Source organism: Leptodactylus fuscus, chromosome 4, assembly GCF_031893055.1.
Source record: "Leptodactylus fuscus isolate aLepFus1 chromosome 4, aLepFus1.hap2, whole genome shotgun sequence".
NCBI classification, from domain to species: domain Eukaryota; kingdom Metazoa; phylum Chordata; class Amphibia; order Anura; family Leptodactylidae; genus Leptodactylus; species Leptodactylus fuscus.
The window spans coordinates 90922772-90940253 of NC_134268.1; the positions used below are offsets into that span (position 1 = coordinate 90922772).

Below are 17482 nucleotides of genomic sequence, written 5' to 3' on the forward strand. Positions count from 1 at the left end.
TATACCATTAACTCATACTACTTGCTTCCACCTGGCCTTGCCTCAGTCCTTGACAGCTTTTCTCTTTCATCCACATTATGAACTTGGCCTTGTGGAGGCTGTCGTTTACGAGCAGGCTTATTTCGTTTTGCAGATATTGTAAATTAAAGAATGTGTTCCCTCTTCCCCTTTACCAAACTTCAGTCCAGATTTAATCTTCCCTCTAATGGTGAGTTCTACTTAAAGATTTGCCATTTCGAATACTCTATTTTTCATGGTTCTAAGGTTTCCATTTCCACGAGTTTCAAGAGACCCTGAGTCTGAGAACTCAGAGATTTACAGGATTCTGGTAGACCCAACCCCAAATAGGATTCCCAGACACACCCATACATGTAAAAATGGGATGACTACTTGTTGGAGACATTGCTGGAGGCATTTTGGCTATTGATTTGATGACAGGCCATGAAAGTCAATATACGGCTACATGCACACGACCATGTGCCGTAAAAACGAATGAATGACCCAGGGATTGCTATTTTCACTGACTCTTATGTTGGAAATGAATGGCGCTTTTGGATGAAGACATGAAGGTGACATGGAAGAAGAGGTGGTCCGGAGAAGAAGATGGATTTTTCGAACAGCACAGAGGACGCCCCCTGTGCTGTTTGAGTGCAGGAGAACGCCCCCAGTGCGGTCTGAAAACTCATTTACATAAGGAAGGAAGAAGATATTTCTCAGGAACGGCGGAGCAGATCAGAATGATAAAGGTAAGAGAAGAATAGCCTTTCCTAAGGCTATTCCTGCATTTATTTAGTTAAAAAAAAAGAGAATTCAAATGATAGAATCCCTTTAAAAGCCCGACATCTGCCATAATAGTACGGAAGATGTCGGAAAAGGGGTAAGAGGTTCTGCCCTGTTACTACATCTGGCGCACAGCGGGAGGTCCCATGCACTAGAATTGAAATCTACACCAGTCAGGGACAGGTGTAGATTTCAGGTATTAGTTATAGTCAATCTATTGCGTTGAGGGGTCTCTGTGTCAGCCTGCCTTGATCACTGCCTCCTTTTGTAATTTTTTTTTTTAATTTTTCAAAAGCAAAATAAAAAAATAAATAAAAGCAAACTCAGCAATAGCCATATTTGCCGCTCTTTATTGGCACAGTCCATTATAAAAACAGGGAAAATCTGGAACAATAAAAAAATTATTACAAAACCCAGGTGTAACGTAATACAATGATAAAGTAGAATTGTTCTGTATTCTATTGACCAGTCCAGAAGGTAAACTGCTTAAAATAAATAAGAAAATGGTACATGTTGTTAGATAATTTGCAAATACTTCTTATACCTGCCATACACAAATGAGGTATAGACACAAATAGGGGTAGCAAGGGGAGTAACAATCGTATCTGTGCCTGCAACTATGAGCTGAACAGTTAATGGACATTAGTATAGATTCTGTTCTTAATAAAGACTAAGTTCGGGAGATGCTGTCGAACACCGGGGTAATGCTGTATGTGACTAAACCACCGGGACACATTGATATAGCTCTCTTTTTCTTGGATTGAAAGGTCAGCCTAGAAGAAAAAAAAAAAAAAAATAAAGATCAGCCAAGAAATCTGTAAACAACAGTAAGGCTATAACTACACGGTGATAACACAAGTCATGTGGCAAGAGATCTCAGTGTATGTAGCTAATGAAAGTGGATGTGGTCGCCAGTTGCCGCAACACAATCACATTTTTTGTGACCATCGGACGACAGTAACTTGCAAGTCGCAATGCGATTTTTGACAGAATGGCTTGTGTTGCAGCCAAAATAACAGTATAGCCCTAGCCTAAAACCAAAGTCCACTGGGTCCTGTTATTGAGGTTTCAGTATATTTGATGCCATAGGTAGCACACTGTCAAAAATACTTGAACTGATGGATATGTGAACAAGTTATTTACTACTCAGATGGTCTTTTGTGAGAGTTTATGCTTTCCCCTCCTCAGCAGTCAGCAGCTTTCTGCCCAAATATGTAATAGGACCAAAGACCTGCTCATAGCCAGTTATTCATATCAGTACAGAGGACTGACAGAAAGACAGGCGGAAGAAAACGTAAGCTCAAAAGGGGTATTCCTATGAACATAAACATATATACATTTGTAGACAAATAAAGATTTCTGCAAATATAAATAATTTCAAATGATGCAGATTTTTTTATGATGTTCTTCAATAGTCTTAGTTGGTTGGTCTGCTGTCTTGATTGGTTATAATGGATTCAACAAAGAGAACAAATTTTCTATAGTGGATATCCGGTCCTTATTTCCTTATTGTGACTGGGTTATCTTCTCGTGCATGTAGTGCCACTACCTGATAACCAGACCATAGAAAATTTCTGCATTCATGGTTGTATCCATTGGCAAAATATCAAGCAACAGTCACCACTAAGATGGTTAGAGAAAATCTGTAACACTGCAAAATTGTCTTTTTTTTTAAATTTTTTTTTTTTACAAATATTAATATAGTTACCGTATGTTTATGGGAATACTCCTTTATGGCTTGGCCACATGTTCTGGAAAAAGTTTATTTTTTTCATTTGCAAATTTTTCTCAGGTTTTTTTTTTTAGCCAAAGCCAACAGTGGCTTCCAATGGAATGGGAATATGTCCTTAGCTCTATGGGGTTTTCACACAAATGAAATTTATGGCATCTCCACACCTCTGGGACCTGCACCCACCTCTACAGAAGAACTCCCGATAGTCTGTGCCCTGACTATTACCTAACTGAAACATTGCTGAGAACAATATACAAGACCCAATGCATAGGGTAAATTCCGCTGCAAATCAGCAATAAATCTGCTTATTTTCGTTGACAAGATACTTACAATGATTGGATGCAAACCATAATAAGTTAATATATCGGCCAAAGTGATCTTATTTCCTGCCATGTATACTTTATCCTCCAAATAGGAATTTAGATCCTAGGAAAAAATAGAGCAACACAGCAATAAAAAATAAGACCGTAATAACGACACATTGTTCAATTGAGACCATAAAAAACACATCACACAATTTCCTCTAAAATGAGATGCCTTTGTAGCAATCACTTTATAAATAAAAAGGGGTTTCTTTTTCTGCTAGTGGTAGGAAATGTAACTGAAATCCCTAATATTTTATGGTTTAGTATCATAGTTCCAAATACAAAATATACCACACTTACCCAAGGATAGGTCATCAATTGATAAAGTCTGGAAAACCCTTTAAGCACCCTATTAGGGTAAGTTCACACAGCAGAAACCTTTTCCGCTGTGTGGTTTTTTGGTGCAGCTACCCGCGACAGGATGCCAATACAGTGCATTGGCATCTTGCTCCTGATTAAGCCCAAATGAATGGGCCTAAGCAGGAAGGCGTCTCGAGCTGTGGACACTGTGGTTGACTCAGCCACGGAATCTATGTGAAGATAGGGCATGCTGCTTTGAAAAAAAAGCAAGTGACTCCCATTGGAATGAATGGATACGTTTTTATAGGCAGATTTTGAGGCGGATTCCGCATCAAAATCCGCCTTCAAAATACTCTGTGTGAACATAACCTTACCCTGCATTTTACAGTTCCACATATTGTGGGGATGAAAAAAAAAAAACAAACAAAAAAACAAAAACTGGAAAAGGTGCATTTTTTTTTTTTTTTTAATAAAACCCCCACATCATATCAACTTTTCCTGAGGAAACGCTTGCGTTTTCCATATAGGTTTAATAAGGGAAGAAATCCTGCATAGAAAACATATATAAAAAAAGCAATGATGTTTCCACTGCGCTGTTTAGCTGTGGTTCGCTACTTGGGGCCTTAGCCTTACAGCTTATTTATACAACAAACGTTCATGGCTGTGTGCTAGCCATTTTAAAGAGGACCTTTCATGGTTTGGGGCACAGGCAGCTCTATATACCGCTGGAAAGCTGACAGTGCGCTGAATTCAGCGCACTGTCGGCTTTCCCAATCTGTGCCCCGGGTAAAGAGCTATCGGTCCCCTTAGCGTAGCTCTTTACAGTCAGAAGGACGTTTCTGACACTTAGCCAGGGACGCCCTTCTGCCCAGCAGCACCTATCGCACTGTACTGTGGAGCGGGGAGGAACGCCCCTTTCCCTTCTGATAATACTTGTCTATGGACGAGCACTGTGAGCAGAGGGAGGGGGCGTTCCTCCCCGCTCTCACAGTACAGCGCGATAGGCGCTGCTGGGCAGAAGGGCGTCCCTGGCTAATTGTCAGAAACGCCCTTCTGACTGTAAAGCGCTACGGTATCGGGACCGATAGCGCTTTACCCGGGGCACAAAAATCGGAAAAGCTGACAGTGCGCTGAATTCAGCGCACTGTCAGCTTTCCAGCACTATATAGAACTGCCTGTGCCCAACTTGATGAAAGGTCCTCTTTAATGGCCAGCACACTGCCCCATAGAAAATAATAAATCTATATAAATGACAAGCTACTAGCACAAGTTCACACCCAGCACTGGGCGCTATTACACGGTTGACCATTACTTGCTACTTGTTTAACGGCTGTGAAGAGTTACAGGTTTACTTACACAACCAAACTGACATTTACAAGTACCAAGCAAAAAATTGTTAATAATAGGATAGAAAAAAGGCAGATCACAGACTCTTTGTGTGTCCTCACCTGGAGGAAACATAAATGAGCTTATTAAGTAAATAATTTTTATGGATATGTCTAATATTCACTTAAACAGGTTGTCCAGGGAGTTTTATTTTATTCACTTGCCCTCTGGTGCTATTTCATTTTGTACCTGGAGATTCGAGGCTGGGTCCCACTCCGCTTCACATGATCCGAACGAACCAGCACCAGGCCTCCGAGCTGCTCCCCCTCCTCTCCCTGTTTCACAGGTAGTTAGTTACCTGTGCTATGTGGGCTGGCTTTACTATAGTCTGTCAGCTCACACAGTACAGGTAACTAGTGGTGAAAACATTATAAGAGGGTGCAGGCACAGTGACCTGGGACCTAGGTGCTGCTTACCATCATGTAGTCTGGGGTTGAAACTAGCCTGGAACCCAGAGGTCCAGCATTAAAAAAAAAAAAACCATAGCAATGGAGTAAAACTCTCTGGACAATCAGTTAAAAGTGTACTCTTCTATTCCAGCAATAAAACCCCAATAAACAGGAAATCCTATATCACAGAACATTGCGTCAAAACCTGTGCTCATTACTAACCTTTAGTGTAGTTCTGACGTCTTCCTTGTTGGTTACTCTGTCTATGCGTGTTGTTCGGTATTCCAACCATTGCTGTACAATTGCCTTCTCTTCAAATGAAACACCCAACAGTTCCTCCTTCTTGGCCTGTTTAACTAAATGGGAGGCAATGGTGGCAAGGCCTGCTAAGCTGGGGCCTTTATTGGTTTGAAGCACAGGAACCTGGGCATAAAAAAAAAAATAAATGAATTATAAAAAAAATTATATGAAATTGAAATGTTCATGGGTATAAAATATTCTGGCTGCTAGAGGAAGAGTAGGCACTCATTGCATCCTGGATCATTACTGAGGCCAATGTATAACACAACTACGCTCCATCTAATCCAGACTAAGTATAGCACTATGGTGGCAAATTTATCACACCATCTTAAAAGAAACAAAAACCACTTGCCCATAGCAACCAATGACAGCAGAGTAAAATAAAACAAATCTCAGCATAGCTTTCATTTTGTAACAGACAGCAAAGAACTATGTTTTGTTGATATGGGCAGCAAAGAACGATGGGGAAGATAATCAAATCTACCCCATTCTTTTCTGTTTCACCAACTACAGCCTACCATAGTGTAAAGGTTGTCAGTCAGACCTTTGAGGTGTGGTACCTCAAGCAACCTATTTATTTTATTTTCTCAAGGATACTGTACATGTTATGTTACATAAACTTTTTTCATAAGACAAAAAGTAAGTACAATAAACAATAGCTAAATAAATGATAGGACTGTACGGGGAGTGTGGGTGTTCTGAAGATATGGAGAATTTTGGAGACTGTTGTGGGAGGAGCAGACAAGGGGAGAACAAAGTAGGAGGTGTAGTGAGGACCAGACATTTGGTCAGAGATGGATGGAGGGGATTGGTTGTGGACAGTCTTGTTTGTCCTTGTTAAAGGGGGTTTCCACTAAACTATTCTCTAGTAAAATATTAGTGTGTGTGTGTGTGTACACAACACCTAGGACCCCCACTGATCGGTTGCCCAAATGGGCAGCAGAGCTCATATCTTATTAATACAGCATAAATATTTGTCACAGTTAAATGATCGTATCAACAGAACAGCACTGTGTGACAAGGTCACTATTCACACCTGTCACGTGCAAGCAGTCAGACAGGCATATCCACGTATATAACTCCGCATGCACCTACATGCTGTGAGCAGCTGTGGCCAGATATCTGCACTATACAGTATAAATGGCACCGGCCATGGTCATTCACTAAACATGACCGATCACTAATCCTAGACCGTCCAGTCTCATCTCCAGCAGTTCCCTACAGCTCACAGTTCCCGTCACAGCTCACCTGGCTGCTCCCCTGGGCACGGCTGCTGTACTTTCCTGCCTTCAACCCTAGACATTTCTCCAACGCGGTCAGCTCCTCCACCGCCATCTTGGTTGGCAAATCACAAAAGACAGCTCATGCTGCCAACCACACAACTGAGACATACTCCCCGCCCCTCCGAAAATTCTTGACTTAATTGGTCAGAATATAGGCAGTGTCCCTACGTCACTAGCGATGATTGGTGGACAACTCAGGGGGCGGGTACTGCAGAACCATAGAGATGTAGAAGGGAAGACTCGCCGGCCGTGTCTCCTGTTCCTAGGTTTCCCTGTCGGTTGCGTCTAGAATGGAGTTGCTCCTGGTAGGTCCTCCCTCCAGCAACTCCAATCTAGTCACCTCACTAGTGAACGGGCTAGAATGGAGTTACTGTAGGGAGGACCTACCAGGAGCAACTCCAATCTAGACAATTCACTAGTGAGGTCACTAGATTGGAGTTGCTGGAGGCAGAAACTACTAGAATCAACTCCAATGTAGACTGTTCAGTACTGAAGTGACTAGAATGGAGTTGCTAATAGGAGCTGCCGCCAGAAACTCCAATCTAGTCACCTGACTACAGGAGCAGCTACGGTAGAGTGGAGTGTCTATAGGAAGGAGCCAGAACTGGCCAAGAGAGACATTATATATGTATATGATTATCAATAAGAATACAGGAAATACACATTCCTGGACATAGATACATCCTGTGAAAGTTTGTGAGTTTGGATGTTCGGATGTTTGTTCCTCAATCACGCAAAACTTGCTTGACCGATTTGGCTGAAAGTTTCTACAAACATAGTTAATACACCCGATTGCGCAATAGGCTACTTTTTGTCACAATAGCGCACATACGTTTGTGCCAGGACCCCCACAAACCCCAAACTCACACCACCATCTCTGCAATCTCACACACTTTGGACCATAGCAAGCCCCAAAATTCATATTACCCTCTGCAGCCTCGCCCCTAACCCCACACAATCTCATATACATATACTTTACCACTTTGCCCCTCACCTTAACTATACTCCAGGAGGTTCTCTTTAACGCCCCGGAGCAGCCATGTTTGCCGACCCCCACCGGTCTGACAATCCGCGACACCGCCCACCCATGTCAATACTTCTGTTACTTACAGAAGTACTCCGATGACTCTGCTATAGTCGGCCTTATCACTGATGGCGATGATAGGGAATACAGAGACTTAAACCGGGATTTTGTTGAATGGTGCCAGCAGAACCAGCTCAGGATTAATGCTGGGAAGACCAAGGAGATGGTGGTGGACTTTAGTAAACGGAGAGGTGCTCCGACCCCGGTGGAGATCCAAGGAACATGTATTGAGATAGTCAGGACCTATAAGTACCTGGGCGTGCTCCTCAATAATAAACTAGACTGGGCTGATCACCTGGAGGCGCTGCACAGAAAGGGCCACAGCAGACTCTACCTGCTCAGGAGGCTGAGGGCCTTCGGAGTCCAGGGGACACTTCTTAGGGCCTTCTTCAACTCTGTGGTTGCCTCAGCCATCTTTTTCGGTGTGGCCTGCTGGGGAAGCAGTATATCAACCAGGGACAGAAATAGACTTGACAGGCTGATCAGGAGGGCCAGCTCTGTCCTGGGGAGCCCCTTGGACCCAGTACAGGTGGTGGGTGACAGAAGGATACTGTCTGTGGTGACCTCCATGCGGGGGAACAAATCCCACCCCATGTATGGGACCCTGATGGGACTTGGCAGCACTGTAAGCGACCGTCTTCTTCACCCCAAGTGTGAGAAGGAGCGCTATCGCAGGTCCTTCCTTCCAACCGCGACCAGGCTGTATAATCTACATCAGACCAAACGAAGAGCTCTCCGCACAGAGAACTAATGATTATGAGGATGACCATGAGGTCTTCCTCTTTCTCTTCTGTTTTTCCTTAGCTGCCATGGACTCCTAGTATATCTTCTCTTCTCAGCTTATCTGTGTCTACGTCTGTAACATATTACTCTGTATTATCCTGTATCTGTATTACTATGCTGCTGTAACACGCTGAAATTTCCCCAAGGTGGGACTATTAAAGGATTATCTTATCTTATCTTACCCGTAGGAGGTCTAATAAATGCAAAAAAAAAAAGTTTAAAAAAAAGTTAAAAAGATATAAAAACAAAAAGGATTAAAAATTCAAATCACCCCCCTTTCCCTAGAACACATATAAAAGTAGTTAAAAACTGTGAAACACATACATGTTAGGTATCCCCGCATCCGAAATCGCCAGCTCTACAAAGCTATACAAATATTTTTCCTGTTCGGTAAACACTGTAGCGGGAAAAATAGTCAAAAGTGCCAAACCGCCGTTTTTTTACTGTTTTGATTCTGATAAAAATTTGAATAAAAAGTGATCAAAGCAATAACATTTCCCGAAAATGGTAGAACTAAAAAGTACACCCGACCCCGCAAAAAAAGACGCCCTATACATCCCCATACACGGACGTATAAAAAAGTTACGGCTGTCGGAGTATGACGACTTTTCAAAAAAAAAATTTTTAACACAGTTTTGGATTTTTTTAAAGGGTCAAAAAGTAAATAAAACCATATAAATTTGGTATCCCCAGCATCGTAACGAAACACAGAATACAGGGGACATATCATTTTGGTTGCACAGTGAACGCCGTAAAACCAAAGCCCCTAAGAAAGTCGCAGAAATGCATTTTTTCGTCAGATCCACCCCATTCAGAATTTTTTCCCTGCTTCCCAGTACATTATATAGAATAAACAATGGTGGCATCATGAAGAAAAATTTGTCCCAGGAAAAATTAAGACCTCATATGACTCTGGGAGCGGAGAAATAAAAAAGTTTTGGGGTTTAGAAGGAGGGGAGTCAAAAACCAAAATCAAAAAATGCCATCGGCGGGAAAGGGTTAACTTCAAATACTTCTGTCCCAAAGTCACTATGTAAAGTTTCTCACAACACCGTATATATAGCAGCTCAAATACAAAGTAACTTCAACACAAAAGTCTCACGTATTCTCTGAATTACAGCAAAAACAAGATACAAAGTTACATTTCATATCCCATCCCTTATACACAGTACGAAAACCTTACCCGCGCCTGTATATACCCACTTCTACAATCACCGCTGACGAAGTCGCGGGTACCAGCTAGTATATTATAATTGTGAAATGTTTGTGGGTTTGGATGTTTGGCGGTCAATCACGCAAAATCCGCTCCACCGATTTGGCTGAAATTTTCCACAAACATAGTCACTACACAGGATTGCACAATAGGCTACTTTTCATCACAATAGCGCACATACGTTTTTCCCAGGACCCCCACAAAACCCAAACTCACATCACTATCTCTGCAATCTCACACACTTTGGACCATAGCAAGCCACAAAATTCATATTACCCTCTACAGCAGAGGTCAGCAACCCCTGGCACACGTGCCAAGAGTGGCACTCCTGCCATATTTCACTGGCACACCAGCAGCACAGGACCTGCAAGAGTTAAATGAAGTCGAAGCGTCCCTTCAGTGCTCTGCTAGAGCTAAGGCATAAGGACACTCCCCTTCTCTCACTGCCCTCCAATGAGAGGGGTGCAGGAAACCCAGGGGGTGGAGCTTAATCGCTCAGGTCTCTGCCTGCTATAGTGATAGCTCCTGCCGTCTGCATCCTGCAAACGTTCCCGAGGAGGAGAGGAAGCTGCTAGCAAAGTGAAGAAACACACAGGTCCCTTCCTGTGGTTCCTATTCTCATTAATGTCAGGCATTTGGGGTTATTAGTTTAGTGTTAGTAACTCCATGTGCCTCACATTAATAGGAATAAACCCCATAATGTCCCTCTTATTAACCCCTGTGTGCCCCATATAAAGGTTACTAATATGTGAGACATATGGAGGTACTAATAAAAGACCTCAATAATGAAGATACTTAATTATTACCTCCAAGTCTCTCACATATCAGTAACTCTTACACAAGGGTTAATGTGAAGGACATGATGGGTTACTAAACTGTCATGCACAGGGCCAGACTTTATGTTGCTTGCTCAAGAGTATCCTGTGCCCAAAACTTACATGTACTGGCGGAAAATAACAAATCATACAATGTCGTATATTGAAGTATATTAACGTGAAATACCTCTGTCCCAAACACACTATGTACAGTTTCTCAGAACACCGTATAGCAGCTGAAATACAAATTACATTCAACACAAAAGTCTCATGTGTTCTCAGAATTACAGCAAAAACAAGATACAAAGTTACATTTTATATCCCACACCTTATACACAGTACGAAAACCTTACCCGTGCCTGTATATACCCACTTCTACAATCACCGCAGACGAAGTCGCGGGTACCAGCTAGTATGTATATATATATATATATATATATATATATATATATATGTGTGCATATATATGTGTGCGTGCCTATATATGTGTGTGTGCATATATGTGTGTGTGTGCATATATATGTGTTTGTGTGTGTATATATAGGTGTGCGCACACATATATATATGTGTGTGGGCGCACATATACACTCACCGGCCACTTTATTAGGTACACCTGTCCAACTGCTCGTTAACACTTAATTTCTAATCAGCCAATCACATGGCGGCAACTCAGTGCATTTAGGCATGTAGACATGGTCAAGACAATCTCCTGCAGTTCAAACCGAGCATCAGTATGGGGAGGAAAGGTGATTTGAGAGCCTTTGAACGTGGCATGGTTGTTGGTGCCAGAAGGGCTGGTCTGAGTATTTCAGAAACTGCTGATCTACTGGGATTTTCACGCACAACCATCTCTAGAGTTTACAGAGAATGGAACGAAAAAGAAAAAACATCCAGTGAGCGGCAGTTCTGTGGGTGGAAATGCATTGTTGATGCCAGAGGTCAGAGGAGAATGGCCAGACTGGTTCGAGCTGATAGAAAGGCAACAGTGACTCAAATAGCCACCCGTTACAACCAAGGTAGCCAAAAGAGCATCTCTGAACGCACAGTACGTCGAACTTTGAAGCAGATGGGCTACAGCAGCAGAAGACCACACCGGGTGCCACTCCTTTCAGCTAAGAACAGGAAACTGAGGCTACAATTTGCACAAGCTCATCGAAATTGGACAATTGAAGATTGGAAAAACGTTGCCTGGTCTGATGAGTCTCGATTTCTGCTGCGACATTCGGATGGTAGGGTCAGAATTTGGCGTCAACAACATGAAAGCATGGATCCATCCTGCCTTGTATCAACGGTTCAGGCTGGTGGTGGTGGTGTCATGGTGTGGAGAATATTTTTTTGGCACTCTTTGGGCCCCTTGGTACCAATTGAGCATCGTTGCAACGCCAAAGCCTACCTGAGTGTTGTTGCTGACCATGTCCATCCCTTTATGACCACAATGTACCCAACATCTGATGGCTACTTTCAGCAGGATAATGCGCCATGTCATAAAGCTGGAATCATCTCAGACTGGTTTCTTGAACATGACAATGAGTTCACTGTACTCCAATGGCCTCCACAGTCACCAGATCTCAATCCAATAGAGCATCTTTGGGATGTGGTGGAACGGGAGATTCGCATCATGGATGTGCAGCCGACAAATCTGCGGCAACTGTGTGATGCCATCATATCAATATGGACCAAAATCTCTGAGGAATGCTTCCAGCACCTTGTTGAATCTATACCACGAAGAATTGAGGCAGTTCTGAAGGCAAAAGGGGGTCCAACCCATTACTAGCATGGTGTACCTAATAAAGTGGCCGGTGAGTGTATATGCACATATATATGCGCGCACATATATATGCGCGCACATATACAGGGTGTCTAAAAAATGTATACACATTTTAGCAGCTGATAACTCAATTATATTCTTTCTTTACAGACTGAACCCATTAAACCGAGTGATGGCATACAGACTTGACTTTGAAGAAAGGAAATTTATTCTGAAATGCTACTGGAAGTATGAAAACACAGTAGAAGTGCAAAGACAATTTAGGAGGGAGTTTAACAAAGAACCACCTACATGAGTTACCATCACTCGAATTAGAGATAAGTTTGAAGCTGATGGAAATGTTCAGGACATCCATAAGAAGCGTTCCAGAAGACCACGCACCTCGACAAGCCCCATAAAAGAAGAAAGATTACTGAAAATGTTTCAACGAACTCCAAGAAACTCTTTGCGGCAAGCTAGTTTTTTGGGAACCCTGTATATGTGCACATATATATATATATATATATATATATATATATATATATATATATATAGGGTGTCCCAAAAAAATGCGCGCGCGCATGTGCGTGGGTGTCCCATATATATGCGCTCGCATGTGCGCGCGCATTTTTTTGGGACACCCAGTATATATATGCGAGCACTCTGTATGTATATATATATATATATATATATATATATATATATATACATACATATACACGAGCACATATATATTGTGCAAAGACAATTTAGTAGGGAGTTTAACAAAGAACCACCTACACGAGTTACCATCACTCGAATTAGAGATAAGTTTGAAGCTGATGGAAATGTTCAGGACATCCATAAGAAGCGTTCCAGAAGACCTCGCACCTCGACAAGCCCCATAAAAGAAGAAAGATTACTGGAAACGTTTCAACGAACTCCAAGAAACTCTCTCTATATATATACATACATACATACATATACACGAGCACATACATATTGGACACCCGCGCGAGCGCATATATATGCGATGTCAGAGCCATATATGCGAGCGCATATATATATATATATATATATATATATATATATATATATATATAGCGCATATATGTGCGAGCGCATATATGTGCGAGCGCATATATGTGCGACATCCGCGCACATGTGCGCGCGCATTTTTTTGGGACACCCAGTATATATATGCGAGCACCCTGTATATATATATATATATATATATATATATATATATACATACATACATACATACATGAGCACATATATATATGGGACACCCGCATGAGCGCATATATATGCGATGTCAGAGCCAGAATCAGTATGAGAGGTCAGAGCAAGAATCAGTATGAGAGATCAGTGCCAGAATCAGTATGAGAGGTCGGAGCCAGAATCAGTCTGAGAGGTCAGAGCCAGAATCAGTCTGAGAGGTCAGAGCCAGAATCAGACAGAGAGGTCAGAGCCAGAATCAGTGTGAGAGGTCAGAGCCAGAATCAGTGTGAGAGGTCAGAGCCAGAATCAGACAGAGAGGTCAGAGCCAGAAGCAGTATGAGATGTCAGAGCCAGAATCAGTATGAGAGGTCAGAGCCAAAATCAGTATGAGAGGTCAGAGCCAGAATCAGTCTGAGAGGTCAGAGCCAGAATCAGTCTGAGAGATCAGAGCCGGAATCAGTATGAGAGGACAGAGCAAGAATCAGTATGAGAAATCACTGCCAGAATCAGTATGAGAGGTCAGAGCCGGAATCAGTATGAGAGGTCAGAGCCAGAATCTGTCTGAGAGGTCAGAGCCAGAATCAGTCTGAGAATTCAGAGCCAGAATAAGTATGAGGGGTCAGAGCCAGAATCAGTCTGAGAGGTCAGAGCCAGAATCAGTATGAGAGGTCAGAGCAAGAATCAGTATGAGAGATCAGCGTCAGAATCAGTATGAGAGGTCGGAGCCAGAATCAGTCTGAGAGTTCAGAGCCAGAATCAGTCTGAGAGGTCAGAGCCAGAATCAGTCTGAGAGGTCAGAGCCAGAATCAGTGTGAGGTCAGAGCCAGAATCAGTGTGAGAGATCAGAGCCAGAATCAGACAAAGAGGTCAGAGCCAGAATCACACAGAGATGTCAGAGCCGGAATCAGTCTGAGAGGTCAGAACCAGAATCAGTATTAGAGATCAGAGCCAGAATCAGTATGAGAAGAGAGAGCCGGAATCAGTCTGAGAGGTCAGAGCCAGAATCAGTCTGAGAGGTCAGAACCAGAATCAGTATTAGAGATCAGAGCCAGAATCAGTATGAGAAGACAGAGCCGGAATCAGTCTGAGAGGTCAGAGCCAGAATCAGTCTGAGAGGTCAGAGCCAGAACCGGTATGAGAGGTCAGAGCCAGAAGCAGTATGAAAGGTCAGAACTGGAATCAGTACGAGAGGTCAGAGCCAGAATCAGTATGAGAGATCAGAGTCAGAATCCGTCTGAGAGGTCAGAGCCAGAATCAGTCTGAGAGGTCAGAGCCAGAATCAGACAGAGAGGTCAGAGCCAGAATCAGTGTGAGAAGTCAGAGCCAGAATCAGTGTGAGAAGTCAGAGCCAGAATCAGACAGAGAGGTCAGAGCCAGAAGCAGTATGAGATGTCAGAACCAGAATCAGTATGAGAGGTCAGAGCCAAAATCAGTATGAGAGGTCAGAGCCAGAATCAGTCTGAGAGGTCAGAGCCAGAATCAGTCTGAGAGGTCAGAGCCGGAATCAGTATGAGAGGACAGAGCAAGAATCAGTATGAGAGATCAGTGCCAGAATCAGTATGAGAGGTCAGAGCCGGAATCAGTATGAGAGGTCAGAGCCAGAATCTGTCTGAGAGGTCAGAGCCAGAATCAGTCTGAGAATTCAGAGCCAGAATCAGTATGAGGGGTCAGAGCCTGCATCAGTCTGAGAGGTCAGAGCCAGAATCAGTATGAGAGGTCAGAGCAAGAATCAGTATGAGAGATCAGCGTCAGAATCAGTATGAGAGGTCGGAGCCAGAATCAGTCTGAGAGTTCAGAGCCAGAATCAGTCTGAGAGGTCAGAGCCAGAATCAGTCTGAGAGGTCAGAGCCAGAATCAGTGTGAGAGATCAGAGCCAGAATCAGACAGAGAGGTCAGAGCCAGAATCACACAGAGATGTCAGAGCCGGAATCAGTCTGAGAGGTCAGAGCCAGAATCAGTATGAGAGGTCAGAGCCAGAAGCAGTATGAAAGGTCAGAGCCAGAATCAGTGTGAGAGGTCAGAGCCAGGTCGAGCGCATATATATGCGAGCGCATATATATGCGAGCGCATATATATGCGAGCGCATATATATGCGAGCGCATATATATGCGAGCGCATATATATGCGAGCGCATATATATGCGAGCGCATATATATGGAACACCCGCGCATATTTATATATATAAATATATGCATATATATAGAGGGTGTCCCAAAAAAATGCCCGCGCACATGTGCGCAGGTGTCCCATATATATGCAAGCGCATATATATGGGACACCCGCGCATATTTATATATATAAATATATGCATATATATAGAGGGTGTCCCAAAAAAATGCCCGCGCACATGTGCGCAGGTGTCGCATATATATATATGCGAGCGCATATATATATATGCGAGCGCATATATATATGCGAGCGCATATATATATATATATATGCGAGCGCATATATATATATATATGCGAGCGCATATATATATATGCGAGTGCATATATATATGCGAGCGCACATGTGCGTGTGCATTTTTTTGGGACATGCAGTATATATATGCGAGCACCCTGTATATATATATACATACATACATACATACATGAGCACATATATATATATGGGACACCCGCATGAGCGCATATATATGCGATGTCAGAGCCAGAATCAGTATGAGAGGTCAGAGCCAAAATCAGTATGAGAGGTAAGAGCCAGAATCAGTCTGAGAGGTCAGAGCCAAAATCAGTATGAGAGGTCAGAGCCACAATCAGTCTGAGAGGTCAGAGCCACAATCAGTCTGAGAGGTCAGAGCCAGAAACGGTATGAGAGGTCAGAGCCAGAATCAGTATGAGAGGTCAGAGCCAAAATCAGTCTGAGAGGTCAGAGCCAGAATCAGTATGAGAGGTCAGAGCCAGAATCAGTATGAGAGATCAGAGTCAGAATCAGTATGAGAGATCAGAACCAGAAGCAGTATGAAAGGTCAGAGCCGGAATCAGTATCAGAGGACAGAGCAAGAATCAGTATGAGAGATCAGTGCCAGAATCAGTATGATAGGTCAGAGCCGGAATCAGTATGAGAGGTCAGAGACAGAATCAGTCTTAGAGGTCAGAGCCAGAATCAGTCTGAGAATTCAGAGCCAGAATCAGTATGAGAGGTCAGAGCCAGAATAAGTCTGAGAGGTCAGAGCCAGAATCAGTCTGAGAGGTCAGAGCCAGAATCAGTATGAGAGGTCAGAGCCAGAATCAGACTGAGAGGTCAGAGCCAAAATCAGTCTGAGAATTCAGAGCCAGAATCAGTATGAGAGGTCAGAGCCAGAATCAGTCTGAGAGGTCAGAGCCAGAATCCGTCTGAGAGGTCAGAGCCAGAATCAGTCTGAGAGGTCAGAGCCAGAATCAGTATGAGAGGTCAGAGCCAGAATTAGTATGAGAGGTAAGAGCCAGAATCACACTGAGAGGTCAGAGCCAGAATCAGTATGAGAGGTCAGAGCCAGAATCAGTATGAGAGGTCAGAGCCAGAATCAGTATGAGAGGTCAGAGCTGGAATCAGTATGAGAGGTCAGAGCCGGAATCAGTATGGGAGGTCAGAGCCGGAATCAGTCTGAAAGGTCAGAGCAGGACGCAGTATGAGACGTCAGAGCCAGAATCAGTCTGAGAGGTCAGAGCCAGAAATAGTATGAGAGGTCAGAGCCAGAATCAGTATGAAAGGTCAGAGCCAAAATCAGTATGAGAGATCAGAGCCAGAATCAGTATGAGAGGTCAGAGCCAGAATCAGTTTGAGAGGTCAGAGCCAGAATCAGTATGAGAGGTCAGAGCCAGAATCAGTCTGAGAGGTCAGAACCAGAATCAGTATTAGAGATCAGAGCCAGAATCAGTATGAGAGGACAGAGCCGGAATAAGTCTGAGAGGTCAGAGCCAGAATCAGTCTGAGAGGTCAGAGCCAGAACCGGTATAAAAAGGTCAGAGCCAGAAGCAGTATGAAAGGTCAGAACTGGAATCAGTACGAGAGGTCAGAGCCAGAATCAGTATGAGAGGTCAGAGCCAGAATCAGTATGAGAGATCAGAGTCAGAATCAGTCTGAGAGGTCAGAGCCAGAATCAGTTTGAGAGGTCAGA

General features: G+C 43.2%; 1 protein-coding gene across 1 annotated transcript; it reads right to left on the reverse strand.

Moving 5' to 3' along the window:
- Window positions 1-1114: 1114 nt before the first annotated feature.
- On the reverse strand, window positions 1115-6621 carry EEF1E1 (eukaryotic translation elongation factor 1 epsilon 1). The gene is made up of 4 exons (XM_075272185.1): window positions 6501-6621; window positions 5175-5375; window positions 2843-2938; window positions 1115-1553 (listed from the first exon to the last, which is right to left on the reverse strand). The coding sequence occupies exons 1-4, from the start codon at window positions 6585-6587 to the stop codon at window positions 1413-1415; spliced, it is 525 nt and encodes a 174-aa protein (XP_075128286.1). The 5' UTR covers window positions 6588-6621; the 3' UTR covers window positions 1115-1412.
- Between the last annotated feature and the right edge of the window lie 10861 nt (window positions 6622-17482).